At 46.6% G+C, this 14,100-nt stretch overlaps 4 protein-coding genes across 4 annotated transcripts; 2 read left to right on the plus strand and 2 right to left on the minus strand.

The window, feature by feature from the left end:
• The first annotated feature begins 11 nt into the window (after nucleotides 1-11).
• F5891DRAFT_1043613 (P-loop containing nucleoside triphosphate hydrolase protein) lies at nucleotides 12-3,855 on the plus strand. The gene is made up of 24 exons (XM_041362152.1): nucleotides 12-472; nucleotides 522-777; nucleotides 825-879; nucleotides 929-1,107; nucleotides 1,166-1,262; nucleotides 1,315-1,423; nucleotides 1,476-1,519; nucleotides 1,575-1,662; nucleotides 1,715-1,781; nucleotides 1,836-1,883; nucleotides 1,934-1,941; nucleotides 1,991-2,046; nucleotides 2,100-2,192; nucleotides 2,248-2,274; nucleotides 2,323-2,389; nucleotides 2,443-2,532; nucleotides 2,585-2,677; nucleotides 2,730-2,882; nucleotides 2,936-2,980; nucleotides 3,036-3,065; nucleotides 3,117-3,240; nucleotides 3,292-3,501; nucleotides 3,557-3,608; nucleotides 3,663-3,855. Exons 1-24 carry the CDS (start codon nucleotides 434-436, stop codon nucleotides 3,748-3,750), a joined length of 2,118 nt encoding a protein of 705 aa, XP_041224061.1. The 5' UTR covers nucleotides 12-433; the 3' UTR covers nucleotides 3,751-3,855.
• Nucleotides 3,856-4,969: 1,114 nt separating this feature from the next.
• Nucleotides 4,970-6,579, plus strand: F5891DRAFT_1043618 (Intradiol ring-cleavage dioxygenase). Its single transcript, XM_041362153.1, has 8 exons — nucleotides 4,970-5,164; nucleotides 5,213-5,277; nucleotides 5,339-5,401; nucleotides 5,459-5,661; nucleotides 5,712-5,840; nucleotides 5,893-6,017; nucleotides 6,074-6,247; nucleotides 6,305-6,579. Exons 1-8 carry the CDS (start codon nucleotides 5,099-5,101, stop codon nucleotides 6,482-6,484), a joined length of 1,005 nt encoding a protein of 334 aa, XP_041224062.1. The 5' UTR covers nucleotides 4,970-5,098; the 3' UTR covers nucleotides 6,485-6,579.
• An 886-nt stretch (nucleotides 6,580-7,465) lies between these two features.
• On the minus strand, nucleotides 7,466-8,670 carry F5891DRAFT_1043626 (uncharacterized protein). Its single transcript, XM_041362154.1, has 6 exons — nucleotides 8,574-8,670; nucleotides 8,378-8,521; nucleotides 8,278-8,325; nucleotides 8,005-8,107; nucleotides 7,801-7,924; nucleotides 7,466-7,746 (listed from the first exon to the last, which is right to left on the minus strand). Exons 1-6 carry the CDS (start codon nucleotides 8,613-8,615, stop codon nucleotides 7,548-7,550), a joined length of 660 nt encoding a protein of 219 aa, XP_041224063.1. The 5' UTR covers nucleotides 8,616-8,670; the 3' UTR covers nucleotides 7,466-7,547.
• Nucleotides 8,671-8,938: 268 nt separating this feature from the next.
• On the minus strand, nucleotides 8,939-10,062 carry F5891DRAFT_1043629 (Osmotin thaumatin-like protein). The gene is made up of 5 exons (XM_041362155.1): nucleotides 9,806-10,062; nucleotides 9,666-9,757; nucleotides 9,496-9,618; nucleotides 9,261-9,447; nucleotides 8,939-9,205 (listed from the first exon to the last, which is right to left on the minus strand). The coding sequence occupies exons 1-5, from the start codon at nucleotides 10,008-10,010 to the stop codon at nucleotides 9,111-9,113; spliced, it is 702 nt and encodes a 233-aa protein (XP_041224064.1). The 5' UTR covers nucleotides 10,011-10,062; the 3' UTR covers nucleotides 8,939-9,110.
• Nucleotides 10,063-14,100: the final 4,038 nt, after the last annotated feature.

Raw genomic sequence — 14,100 nt, forward strand, 5'->3', positions numbered from 1 at the left:
CTTTCGGGAAACTTTACCACTCTATGTACTACCGAGGCGACGCAAATAGTCTTCTTGACGCGTTCAATTGTTCGAATCTACAGGATTAGTAATCAATAAGTCCGCTTCTCTGCATCTATGGGAATTACCTGCCAGTGCGTCCCTATCCTAGTCACGCCCCAAGCGCTCAAGCCTGTACATTCTGATGGGTCGGACATCTATCATTGGTCACATACTGCTATCTACGGAGCGCTTGCAAAGCGCCCAGCCTCCAAACCCAGAATACCATCTTCTAGCATCAAGGGTAATAAATAATTATGCCTCATGGCTTGGGCGTATCTGAACGGGCTCATGTGGGAGATAACGACTATAAAAACGGCGATTATGACTGCTACCACCCCTCTACCCTCGTCTGTACTTTGTCATAGTGAGCTTATCCGTAACAGCAGCAATCATGCAGCCGAATGAGCCAGCAATCCCTGGGGCATTAGCAGTAGGTCAAGCTGATACTTCGTGAATTTCTGTCCTGACGTTCCTCGCAGGAGAATATCCTTGAGTGCCCGTCCCCTGAAAAAACGGAGAAGGCTGAACACCACTACCTGCGCCGTTACTTTATATGGGCTAAGGCAGATAATTCAATTCCCGCACAAGAATGGGGTAGAACAGAGCAAGGATGGGGTGCTCCGCTTGTGCAATATGCTTGGAAGCCATATGACCCATCATCCGTTCAGCCTGCGCCGCCTCGCGAGGATCTCGATAATTACTTTTACGTCAATAACCGGTATGCTAAGCGGGACGGTACGACATACGCTCTAAACTCCGGCTTTGTGCTGATCTTTTCACAGTGGAACCTGATGTAGTTTTCAGTCATTTCAGCACCGTCTTGATTGATTTCCTGCGGTCGGTGATTTATGAGTATCTTCTGCAAATCCTCATCCCATCTTCTTAGCATGGCTATTGGCGACGAATTTTTCGAACCAAATCCGGAATCGCCTCTCACCCACTTTGTCTTCAAACTCGACGAGCTCAAGGCCCACCATTTGGATGCACGTTCAGCTTTGTCTAATATTTCAGGGGAGGAGTTGAAGACAAAAGCGCGCGATCTTGGCCGCTTGGACTCGCTGACCCGTATGCGTCATTTTATCAATAATTCTTGCATTAGCCATCAGCTAACACTCCACGTCAGCGCAGAAAACCATGCAAGATGCCCAGCAGTACCTCGAGGATCTCGTTAATCAATTGGACATTCTCATACCTTTGGTTGAGAAAGAGTTCGAGCCCATGTGAGAATTTCTGTGTCGCAAAATCAAATGATGTTCATCCCCGCTTTGCCAGATCCAAGCGCCTGGAATTAGAGCTATCTTATAACCACATTTCGTTTGATCTTCTCATGTACTACTTCAAGAATGGAGAGAAATACTATTACGAGTCTTTGGGGAATAAGGTCAGTCAGGATATTTGGCTCGATGCTGTACTGAGCGACTTATATGAACTAGATGGCTTTCGTACTAGATGGCACAAGCAGAGACTCGTCTTTTGGGCAAGCATGTTCCGCCAATATTTTTGTTCATTTTTGTCATGACTCCGATTCTCAGTACCCTTAACCTTGATGGCTATGGTATGACGTGGGATGGCAATGCATATGTCCACGAGACGAGATGTGTTAGCATTCCTCGTTACCCCGTAAGCTGGACCTTCTTACCACTATCACTGCTTTTCACCGATAGGATTGCAGGGGACAAAGGCATTGTCTGATCTTCAGTGCAAAATCATGCAAGATGATGTACACGATGAATTGACCGGTATGTGGTTTTTATAATGAATAACGATGTACTCTCCTACATTCATTCCCCAAGAGCGCGGAAGATTGTATACTGCTGCGTCGGGCATTCATTTCAAGTCATGTGCGTATTTCTCAGTATCCCATTATGTTTGGCTGATCTATCATTCAAAGATGACGGCGTAAGCTCTTCGTCACTCACATTCATGAAGCTTGACGAATTTGCCCCAGCGCCGCGTGATCATTGATCACAATGGCTACCGCGACAGAGCGCCGGCGTCATCATGGTATTTACCCTCTGATGTCGATGTCATGACCGATATGTTAATTCGAGGTTTAGTGATTATGATGATTTTCCATCGCGTCCAAGGAGATATCAACGTGCACCTGTTGATGGCAACGTACATCTTTCTCGTCCTGGTTCCCCTTGCGCGTATGTGCCGTCTTGTTACCGATCATGATCAATGATTCACGAAAGTCTCCGTTAGCGGTGACAACTCACAGCCGGAATCCTTGTATGTTCTCACTAGTGCTCGTGAATGTTATGCTGATAATGACATTAGAGAGTTCCCAGAAGACCAACTGTGCCTTTTACCAGTGAAAGTATATGGTTTCGATATCCCTCGCAAGGCATGTATCATTGACATGTTCATCAAACCCTCGTGCCACTAATCTTGCGTCAGTCTTGGGGGACGTTTGACGTTCGTAAACTTGAGGAGATCCATTTCGATGAACATGCTTGGGACCATCTCGTTCTTGATAAATCGACAAAGGTAGAAATATTGGCAATTGAACTTGAAGGATCAGGTTCTGATAGTTCATTAGACTCTTGTCAAAGGGCTCGTCAATGTCACGAAGACGACCAATACATCCAAGGAGGTGTTCTCTGACGTCATTACTGGGAAAGGTGGAGGATTGGTGAGGACACTTTTACGTGTGGATGATTCTGGTGTCACCAATAAGTTTCCAGATTGCGCTCCTACATGGTCCACCTGGGACAGGCAAAACCCTGACCGCGGAAGCTGTAGCCGAACACTTGAAACGACCACTCTATGTTCTCAGTTCACTTGAGCTTTCGACTGTACCCGCTGAATTGGAGACAAAGCTGGGTGATGTTCTGAAGGTTCGTGAGCTCAAATTTTTGTTCGCTGTTTCTCAATCGTAGCCTTGTCACAGCTTGCAACAACATGGGATGCAGTCGTCCTCATTGACGAAGCTGATGTGAGTTAGTTTCGATGTCTACGTGTTATGTTCATTCCATATACTGCGCCCTTAGGTATTTCTGGAGCAGAGGAGTCTTCATGAGGTCCGTTATTATACATCTCTTGCAAATTGGTATACTTGAACGTTCTTGAAGTTGGAGCGAAACGCTCTCGTTTCTGTTGCTCTTCGGGTCCTCGAGTACCATCGCGGTGTCCTTTTCTTGACTACCAATCGTATCCAAGCCTTTGACGAAGCCTTCTTATCCCGGTTTTCCATTGGTGACTACCTCGCCTATTAAGGATCGTTTCATCACCTGACGTCTGTTAAAGCCGTGAAGTACCCAGAGCTGGATGTTGACGCCCGTTTGACCATCTGGCGCAAATTCTTTGAGCTTGCTGGGTGCGAACTGTGGGGTGGCAGTGGACAGCCTGAAGACGGACGGCAGAGCCCGGATGAGTTTGTCAAACTTGAAGGACAAGAACCGCAATGCTATGTTTCGCTTGCCGACCTGAAAGAACTGGCTGCGAAGCCTTTCAACGGTATGCACTGCTTTTTATATCTGAAGCCCTGCCATTGACGTTCCAAAAAAATTAGGTCGTACTATCAAGAATCTTGTGCGGACCGCGCAAGCGTTGGCTATGTCATCGTATGGCATCTCTCTGCATGGTGTATGCTCCAGTACTTATACTTGTGGTTTTAGGGACGAACCGCTTTCCCTTGAACACGTCAAGGTTGTAGTTGAAGCGCAAGAGAAATTCCTGACCGAGTTTGCTAACATGAAAGTATGACCGACCGTCGCATTATGACCGCGGATCTTTGGTTATTGTGTAACAAGTAGTTACGTTGTTTTGTACGTGGTGTCCTTGACAGAATCGTAAGCAAGTATAGCATCGAGTCACAGGGTTGATGAATCCAACAAGGTTGAATGAAACTTTTTTGAGGGGGCTTTCGTGGTGGACACCAATTGTCCGTCCGATCGTACGTTGATGTTGTAACATAAGGAGACACCGCTGTCCCTGTGGCAAGTCACAGTATTAGTAGCGTCAGGTTCAGAGATTTGGCTCATCAGTGCCCAAATCAGTGCCTATGGAAACAAGGTAAGGAGGGATCTGTGAAGTGCAGGAACGGTAGCATCAAGCGAAGCCTGCGCATAATCCAAATACCGCACGGTAAGGTATGTCAATGGATATCACTAGCAGTGGGAGTGGTCCTGAAAGGGCAAAGTGTAAAATTATATTCTACACTGCATTATTTTTACTTACGGGTCATTTCCGACAATTGCAAGTGAGAAACCTATGGTATAAATGATATATGGACTAACATACACCTCAAGCAAGCTATAAGATAACCGACGGATGTAGCCGCGATATTAATGTCATGCGGGTAGGGAGGGTTGTGTAAGGGTCTGTGCATCTCAGCCTCGTCCTATATCTGCATATCTCTCACACTCGAGATCAAAGATAGGCTGTTGTCGAACGAGTTTGAGGGCGTTGAACTGACTCGAAACATGATATTCAGGGGAGTGAGCAGATGCAGTGTTGAGAGCCTATGCGTCAACAGATGGTGTCAGCAAAAGGGTGGAACAAGCATTACTGAACAAATTAAAATGTCGTGTTAGGGACGAAGATGGGCTCCTCGCCAAGGATCATGAGTAATGTTCGTACCTTGGAGCAACTTCTGGGAATTGGTCGAAGGGTGACAAATAGCCTGGAAGCTGGTCACTCCGGCGTTCGCGTTTGCCAAAACCCTTCTCGCGGAAATGTGTACACCTCGGATTCCCTGTGCCGTGGCCCCAGGCCCATCGTGATCAGTTGACTAAAATCCTGGCCACATCATCAAGACAACGACTTTCACAAGTACTGAAAGCCAGACAGTGATTGCATGGCAGTATGAGAACGAGTAATGGCATGAGACTGAAGCTACGTAAAATTGATAAACGGTTACGACGGGATCAAGATGGAACATCATAATATATATTTCAATAATTATGGTCCTACATAATCGAGGCGCTGCCAGCCCATTGCACTAATGATCCGGACCATCCAGATATTAAGTATCATTATATATCCGTCACACTATATAATCCCATCATGTTCCGGACCGTGGCATTACCCCAACCTTCTCTAACTCCACATCATGTCAGACGCACCGGAAGTCAAGGCCACCTCGAACGGCATTTCTCCTCCAAGCTTCCACTTGCCAGTCAGTCGTTGTCGTGGTACTCACAGGTTCTTTCTGACGAGGCACTAGTTACCTGATAGACCAGAGATCATCACCGCCAACATTCAGAAACTCACGGAGCTAACGCCGAATCCGTACGTGCCATGAGTACTTCAACCGCAAACGGGTCACATATAACATACTGTATGCATGCAGACGCCACAGGTTCATCTTCAAGGCACTGGTCAAGCACCTGCACCAGTTCGTCAATGAGACCAGGCATGTTTTCTTCTTGCTATATCTCCAGCGCTCGACTGACGCCACGACTGTCCCCAGTCTAACCACAGATGAATGGATGGCAGCAATTGATTTCTTGACGCGCACTGGACAAAAGTGCACACCATTGCGTCAAGAGACCATTCTACTATCAGATGTCCTGGGTGTTTCTGCTCTCGTCGACGCACTAAACAATCCCGTTGCAGGAGGGGCAACCGAAAACAGTGTCCTGGGTCCATTCTACACTGAAGATGCTGCGGATGGTGAGTTGCAAGCAATTCCAGTGCACATCTATTTATAAATCGACTCGCAGTGGACTTTGGTGAATCGATTGCGTCTGAAGGAAAAGGAGATTACATGTACGTCGAAGGTCGGATTTTGACGACCAACGGGCTGCCAATCCCCAACGCCATCATTGAAACTTGGGAGACCGATGACCATGGTTAGCTCCTTCCAAATCTTATCTCACGGTTCATACTCATTATCTCCGTCAGGATTTTATGACACTCAATACGCAGACCGCTCACATCCCGACTGCAGAGGTCGCCTACGCTCCGACGACGATGGTAAATTTGGCTATCGTGCTGTTGTGCCAGTGGCGTACCCAATTCCTGGAGACGTAAGTCGATGTTTCATGGCTATGTGATCTTACACTGAAAATGTCGTCCCCAACAGGGTCCTGTTGGTGAACTTCTTCTCCTTCTTGGCCGGCACAACATGCGACCAAATCATTTACACATGATGGTCGAAGCCCCTGGTTTCCACAAATTGGTCACAGCATTTTATCCAGAAGGCTGCGACTATCTAAGAAGCGATTGCGTCTTCGGTGTCAAGAAATCGTTGGTAGTGGTATGTCTAGGTTCCTGAGTTTCTTTGAGGCCACTTGGTTTGACACTTGTCTTTCAGAACTTAAAGGACGTTGTAGACGATGAGGAAACTCGTAAGCGCGGATTTCCCCAGGGAGGTTCATTCAAGTTATTACAATACGACATTGTATTACTCACGGAAGACCAGTCTGCCACGATACGTGCTGGCGTTGAGGAACGTTACACGATTACGCAGGATCATAAAAGTAATAAATCATAATGGACTTGATACGGATGTATTGCAGATAATCCTGTTTTACTTAGTCATGTCTTTATTGTAATACCGTACCGAACACAATTGGACATTTTTCAGAACGCGCCGTGTGACGTGGAATGCAAAGCGGACGTTCACTAGCACTAGTGTGTACTAGTGACTTGTTACGATTCCGAAATAGATGGGTTCTTCTGTCTTTCAAAAACATATCTCCCACAAAGACCACAATTGGAATCACTACAGTTAACGACACTAGTACAGTCTTGGTGCAGCGCTCCATACACCAATTTTTGGCTCCTCACGCACCATCTCTCGTGTCCACCATCCTTTTCCATACAGAACTTGGGTGTGTAGTGTAGCATCTCTTCGACAATGTTTTATATATGATGAAATTTTCATCATGAACCAACTTTCTCGCATCTTTTGATTTGCTGGTGAAATGAGGATGTAACATCACTAACGACAGGAACATGTATGTAGTGCGGAGCTGCAAGCTAGGAGCAGAAGGAAAAATCAAGGATGCAATGGAAATCACTAAAGAAAGAAAGTGAAGACCGCGCCAATAGCGATGACTGACAAGGAGGAGAGGATGCAATGAGGAAAGGGATGATGACTGTGAGCGCGACAGGGATCTGGCGCCAGATCTTGTGCGGACTCGCCGCCCAGTCTTGATGCGCTTTTGCCCACAAAAAAAATCGAGTGACGGCGACAGCATAACTAGGCTGCAGGTACCAGTAAGAAACGGCAGCGAGATTGGTGTCGAGAGTTACAGACAGGACTCAAAGAGATGGCCGCATTCACGGGCACTAGATTTAAAAAATTGGTATAGGATGCTGCGCAGTGCGCAAGGACCGCGAGCTCGACGATTCGGACGGTCTAAAAAAAGCTTCGGCCACCAGTTTGCGGGGTCCTAGTCAGAGACCCGAATCAGAGCCGATCTATGTATTTCGGAATCATAAATCGCTCCGTTCACTCAGCACTGAGACATATTCAGAACACTAAAAGCATGTAACTAGCCCGATATATAATAGCATACATTCATTATGTACAGATACTTGACACAAAACCGTCACGCCATCTCGACATCCTCTGCAGTAGTTGCTGCTTTCTTGCCTGTAACACCTTTGTCATCAGCCATAAAAGTGTCGAGTTCAGCATCAAGCTGCTCTGCCGTGGGGGTTCTAGATCGCACAGGCTTTGGAGCCTTTGCCCTCGATGACGAAGCAACTTTCGCGGATCGTGGTTGGCGCGTGCGAGTTGAACCGGTACTGAGAACACAAAGATACAGTTAGAAGCAGTGCCAAAGGTGTTCCACTCCTTACCCTGCTTGCTGTTTCACTCCAGCACCGCCACTTAAGCGCTCTGCCAATGAAGGTCGTTCAATCCTACTCAAGAGCGAGGATGTTCGTAATGGCGCGGTGTCAAATGTGATTTCCATAGATTGTCCTACATAATGAAGAAAACGATTAAATGAGGACACATCCAGGCCACACTGCACACTCAAACCATCGAATATCAACACATACCTTTGGCAAGTTTACCATCGAACTGTCTCTTGGCACGTGTTGCTTGCAAGGGTGTCTCGAACGATACAACTGCCACACCAGATGAACGTCCACTGCGGTCGTACTTTAAAAATGAAAAGCGGATTTCAGGTTCAGTTTGGTTGTCATCTTCAGTTATATGAGCCAGAAGCGAAAGCGATCCGAATCATCCACAAGCATTGTCCGGTCCATGCGAGCGAAATAAAAATCCGAGTAGGAGGTGATGGGATGTTTTCGAATTCGGAATCATCGTACCCTGATCAAAGGCTCGCGAACGAGCGTGCCTATTTGTCCGAAAATGGACTGGAATGGGAAATAAGGCGCTTTCTAGTCATGGGCGGCATAAAATACTTACCACCAAGTCTTTAGGCGTGATCTCGTAGTGTAGGTTGGATACGATGAGCTTTGTAGTTGAACCAGTGTTGGCTGGTGTATTTGCCTTTGCTGATTGAAGCGGAGCTCTGTCATGGACCCAATGGCCATCAGACCCTTGAGAACGCTGAGGGCATCGATGAATCAGACAAGACACCTGCTACGAAATCAAAACTTACAGTATATGGCTTTTTCTGCCTTTCAGACCTAATGGGAGCCATATAAGATACTTGAACGTCAAGTAATTAGTTCAATAGATGGAAGCAGAGTAGCACGTTGTTCAAGTCGAAGAAATATCATATTCCACAAGGTAATAAGCGGCGTTTGAATTCGGCAGTTTCCGGACGCAGCCCCTGAGTTCAATCGTATAGGCACAAGGCTGTACGAGGTAGTAGGCAGTGTTAGTGAGCGCCAATGAGCATGTAGATTGAAATGAAGACTTTCATTACAATTGATAATCTGATATTCTCACAGATCGTCAGCCAAGAAAATCATGAGCAGGGTTTCACCGGCACATATGCAAGAGCGTGTCACAACGCGCCGATTGAATTTGACAATCATATACGAACCGATTCCATTCAAAGTACATACATATAGACATAATTTGCTACCCACAAACAACTACCGACAAGATTAGCACCAAGAAACCACGCTGTATCGAACGAATACGACAGCTCCAATTTACAACATAAATAGCCACCCATCGCCTATATCTACTAGGTGTAGTGAGAAGTTATGCCAGGGCACAGAGTAAGAGTGATATCGGTGTTCCCACAAGTATACACGACAAAGTCAGCAGGAACATAGCCATCTGAACGATAATTATCAGCCCACTGTACCGATGGCAGTAAGATGAAAACACATACTCGCGCCGTCATTGTCAGGGAATGCATAGGCATTATAACAAGTGTCATAGTAGAAAGGACTGTTGGGGCCAGGGCCCTCGTTGTTAACGCAGCCTCCGCCGCCGGCGGGAAGAGCACCACCGCTGCACGCGCTCGCAGAGGAGCAGCACGGGGAGTAGCACGTGTCGGATCCAGGTCCGGGAACGGGCTAAAACATTATGAATATGGATAATGTCAACACAGATGGATCACTCACACAGCCAGATGAGATCGTGCAAGCGAAGGCATCGCAACTCGCATCAGCGGAGGAAATCTCCATTCCAACGTTATACCCATAGATGAACGAGAGATCGTATGTCACGCTTCCAGGGATTGCGTACTACGTTTAAGTCAGTAATTATCTCAATACCAGCGACGGGAACTTACAAAGTTAAATTCGGCTCTACTGAAGGGAGTGTTACCATCCCAGGTAGGCCCACCAGTGGTACACGTAGTACCGTCGCTGTTGCATCCAGTACCTAGTGGCGCGGTCAGCGAAAAGCTGGCGAGATGAGTTACACACTTACCGACGTTGATAGCGCCATCCCAGTTGGAGCTAATGCCTAGGTTTGCACTCTGGCCTTGAGCAATGTTGACGTTGGTGTCGATAGAACCATAGCTAGTGCTCGTGTACAAGAAAACAGATTCAGAGCATTTGTTTAGAACGGTGAGAGACTGGGCTCGAGCCACGGTCACGATAGTGGCCAAAACTAAAGCGGAGAGAATGGCCATTGAGCAAGGATTAGACGACTTAGAAATGGGAGACAATGATATCGTTTAGACACTTTATGGGCCCCTTTATATCAGAACTCTTTGGCCGTGAGCGCGTCAGCATTTTGTTGGAAGTGGATACCAAAAATGGAGCCACAGGATTTCATCGCAAATAGTGCGAATTGGCAAGTAGTAGTATGCTGCGGGATGCCCATGGTCATTGATCTTTGGCCAGAAACCCTGATCCGGGAGACGGTAATAATTGACGGAGGATACGATGACAGCTCAACATTGCACGAAGGGTGCTAAAAGACAAAATAAGTACTGCATTCAACTTGAAACACACTAATAATGACAAAATAATACTTCTGTTAACAATAGGTATTGTGCGAGGCCCCAACAGACAATGACTAAAGTTTTTTTCTAAAAAAGGAACTTCTGTCAGTGTATGACTGCCACTGCAATTTCTCATAGGTCACGAAACTATTTCTGATTCGGTTGTTTGGAGACTCACTTGTGATCGATACACGGTTGAAAGGTTGTAGCGCGCTGTGGGCAAGCTTGAGTTGGCCACTAGCGAAATTTAATCCAACAAGCAAATAACTATAATGAATATAAGCTGATGAAGGGTAGGTTGACGGTCTTGCAATCTACTTACTTGACTTGTGCAGTGTGTAGCTTGTTCAAACTTTGACGTTGTATATCGGGGTTTGAAGTATAAACACCAGCCTCCATAATCTTGTTTCCAACTCCGCGGCACATATGCATACTCCGAGTTGCCAAGGACCAATCAGTTGGACCTTGTCTACAGATGAGCGCTCCTTGTGTACGGGTAAGGATGCTAGGCTGTTCAACGCTACATCAGGCTTCACGACCCGAGGCGCAAGGTCGGGGATGCTAAGCTGTTCCGAAAAATGCTACATCAGGCCTCATGATGACCCAAAGCGCGAGGAAGACCCTTTCGTCCTAGTTTTCTGTTGTTGTGACATCCAGTGTAAGAGCCGTGACTATTTTTACCAAGTGGCTTTTCGGATTTAAGTATAACTTATGGTATGACATATAGAATCGGTACCGGCATCTTCATATACTAGCGCTGGCCACTGCATTATCCCTGGTTCCACGCCACTTCACACCCATTGTGACAGGTTGCGACGCGATGAAAAAGATTGATATTTTTATTGCCGTGTTCCTATAGAATGCAAGTCCATTGCTGGACTAGGTTTATGGATTGATTCTGAATCTTCTCTCCAACGATTCTTTACCTGCATATCATATGCATCAGCATTTTCGTACGTCGTGCCCTATTATTGAACTTTAACACGAGCGTCTACAGCATTCATCATTCTGTAGCCCACATCCTATATTTCGCTCGCCCGGTCTCTCACACTAGTACTCACTTTCGGAAAATAAAGGGCCCACTGCCGAGTTCACTACCATAATCATTGAGCAATACATGGTCCCCGACTGGCGCGCCGACTCGTTGTGCCTTTAAAAGTATTTGGACTTATCAAACTTGGTCCGGTTTTCTGAGCCAAACCACCCGCTCTTCCAGGCACGGGGAAGTGAGTCTCTGTCGCAAAACATAGCCTTGTACTGCCTACATATCGTAGCCGATGAAACGGAATATTAGGTCATGCTGATACAGTGAGTATTGTTTGGTCTCAGAGAAAAATTACCACCGCCCTCCCATAGAATGTTTCTGTGCAGAGATCGTGAAAATAGACCGTTCGGATCATCCCCAGAGATGGTTGCATTTTCTGAGTGAATTGTTCTTCAGATTCTGATATGTCAATGGTGTAGTCAACGGATTCACAGCCCTGTTTTCTGTGCCGCAGGGAGCGCCACATCTACGAGCCCAGGATGCTACGCAAATGACTGAGGCGGGTATTGTGGATGGATATCTCAATCAAGTTAATACTAATGACGATCAGATACTCATAACCATATTACCGCGGTGCTGCCTTAAACACCATCAGACATACTGACCTTGGCTTCCATCTTACAAGCCTCCGTTACAGGCTTTCTGGCCAACGCCGCCCATTCAGTCCCGTTCACATGGAATTTCGCTGGATTTAGTCCGCTCCGCCGCGTGGCACGAAGGTGTACGAGAAACCAGACAGGATCAGCATTTAATGCAGCTATAAGAGACGAATACGTGTCCGAAAGGACTGCGCTAGGCTGATGGGCAAAGGACTGGAACATAGTACTAGTGCGTGTATGACGCCACCTTAGAACGAGCGCATGAAAATAAGATGTTGTTGTGTCCCAGGCACACCAGAACATCGGACGGACCACTCTTGACAGAGACAACATGGAGGGAAAGGTGGATTTGGCAGCTCAAGGCATGCATGAATTGCAGGGGTCCGCTACAAAAAAGATTGCAGTGATACATTGGGTGGTATGAAGGATCATAAAAAACTGGGTATGAGGGCGTTTCGTGTGCAACATCATGGGGTGGACATCAAGATTAAGCACAGGTGCGTACTATGTGCAAGAATTCTTTTGCGCAAAGTCGACGACATGATTACGAGAGATCTGAAGGAACAAGGGCGGCCAATGAGCAAAAAAGCGACAACTACAGGAAACGACTTATAACAGATAGACAGCAAGGAACACAGAGGGGGAGAGCAAAAAGGCATGGCTTACGTTACATGAATGCAACGAGAATTCTAACCCTGAAAAAACCAAAGGCGTAATGATCGACCAATAATGGCCACCAGTAAACTGGTGAGACTCAGATATTCCTAAGATAGGCCTCGTTCATACTCTGGTTCATCACGTGACCTAAGAGGTCAAAAACACATCTTTGCCTCATAACTCTGCAGCAACGTACAAGTAGCGAAGACTGTTCCGTGATTTTGCAAGCATGTGCTATAGTATCAGAACGCTCCACTTATAATCTCAATTTTCAGACAATCAAAGGAGGAGTAGGCATTTTGGTGGCAGATGCGCTGTTGTGACTCGTTGTGACTTCGGTGACCATCTGTGACCCGTTGAACGGCGCCACAATCAGCGGTGGAGCGCTCAGCGCTACTTCAGTCAATCACACATAGGTAGCGGTATAGAGCATTTCCATTCACTGGTGCTTCCGTGGCATGTTGAGGTTGGTTGACCATTCAAGATGCTTGCCGAATTTCTTTTTTCTTCATTTCTATCTAACCCATCTTGGTATGCGGGTGGCGCTGATGTCACTCATTTTGCACATTTAAGCTTTTTGATAACTGTAATGCCTACTCATTCCTCATTTTCTCGATTAAACTCATAAAAATTACAGCCATTAAAACTTATAACATCAATAAAACAATAAACATATGTATGAACATCCTCCTCCTCATCACCCAAATGAAGCAACCCAACAACAACAGAACAACCAACACACCTGAAACACACCCCACATGCAACACCTATCGATGAACATTGAACCGAATCATCATAGGACAACCGACAACCAACACTCACCAAGAATACAAAAGATAACGCCAATCACACCCAAATGTAAAGATCCACCCTCACACCATGCCCCATACTAACACACAACACCGCCTAAATTGCCCCCCTTGAGAAATCACAGCGACAATAAGTCTTATTAGACCACTGCCTCAATCAAAATTGAACTAAACCTGGCCACGATGCCCTCGCCGAATTAATCCGCCTCCCTAATCTCAACCAGCTGCGCTAGAAACAGAAGTATAAAAACCTGCAGACCCCACTCACTATCTTCGTCCCAGCAGACATGAAAGACAAGGAACCCTCTTCTATTAAGGCAGTATCTCAAGCCTCCCGCCCCTACCCCACCACTCTTTGTCCTAATCCACAACCCCCCCGCTCAGGACCAAAGTACTTTCCTCCTGACACTCTACAGGAAGACATCAACTTAGAACAAGCCATGGACCTGATACTGTATAAACCCTCCCCACCCTCCCCACCCTCCCCCCCCCAAGCCCACACTCCCCCCCTGACACACCTACCCCCACGCCTCAGGGGAACCATGTGCATCCACTCCAACCTGACCTCCTCGTATACCAGGATTTTAAAGTAACAGTGTCCCATGTTGACAACGACAAATCGCCGAACAGTGACCTCGTGAGTTCAATCCATGCACCGAATAACT

The sequence above is a fragment of the Suillus fuscotomentosus genome (assembly GCF_016647785.1).
Source record: "Suillus fuscotomentosus strain FC203 chromosome Unknown F5891scaffold_39, whole genome shotgun sequence".
In the NCBI taxonomy this organism is placed as follows: domain Eukaryota; kingdom Fungi; phylum Basidiomycota; class Agaricomycetes; order Boletales; family Suillaceae; genus Suillus; species Suillus fuscotomentosus.

Excerpts from the sequence above, each read along its gene's own strand:
- F5891DRAFT_1043613 (XM_041362152.1), top strand. The coding sequence starts at position 434 with ATGCAGCCGAATGAGCCAGCAATCCCTGGGGCATTAGCA. Across the intron at positions 1,782-1,835 it reads TGTACACGATGAATTGACCG|AGCGCGGAAGATTGTATACT; the intron begins GTATGTGGTTTT and ends TCATTCCCCAAG. Across the intron at positions 2,883-2,935 it reads AGCTGGGTGATGTTCTGAAG|CTTGCAACAACATGGGATGC; the intron begins GTTCGTGAGCTC and ends GCCTTGTCACAG.
- F5891DRAFT_1043618 (XM_041362153.1), top strand. The coding sequence starts at position 5,099 with ATGTCAGACGCACCGGAAGTCAAGGCCACCTCGAACGGCATTTCTCCT. Across the intron at positions 5,402-5,458 it reads CAGTTCGTCAATGAGACCAG|TCTAACCACAGATGAATGGA; the intron begins GCATGTTTTCTT and ends GACTGTCCCCAG. Across the intron at positions 6,248-6,304 it reads TCAAGAAATCGTTGGTAGTG|AACTTAAAGGACGTTGTAGA; the intron begins GTATGTCTAGGT and ends CTTGTCTTTCAG.
- F5891DRAFT_1043626 (XM_041362154.1), bottom strand. The coding sequence starts at position 8,615 with ATGGCTCCCATTAGGTCTGAAAGGCAGAAAAAGCCATATACT. Across the intron at positions 8,522-8,573 it reads GGCAGAAAAAGCCATATACT|CGTTCTCAAGGGTCTGATGG; the intron begins GTAAGTTTTGAT and ends CGATGCCCTCAG. Across the intron at positions 8,108-8,277 it reads TTCGCGAGCCTTTGATCAGG|TACGACCGCAGTGGACGTTC; the intron begins GTACGATGATTC and ends TCATTTTTAAAG.
- F5891DRAFT_1043629 (XM_041362155.1), bottom strand. The coding sequence starts at position 10,010 with ATGGCCATTCTCTCCGCTTTAGTTTTGGCCACTATCGTGACCGTGGCT. Across the intron at positions 9,619-9,665 it reads GTAGAGCCGAATTTAACTTT|TACGCAATCCCTGGAAGCGT; the intron begins GTAAGTTCCCGT and ends ACTTAAACGTAG. Across the intron at positions 9,206-9,260 it reads CCCTGACAATGACGGCGCGA|ATGGCTATGTTCCTGCTGAC; the intron begins GTATGTGTTTTC and ends ATTATCGTTCAG.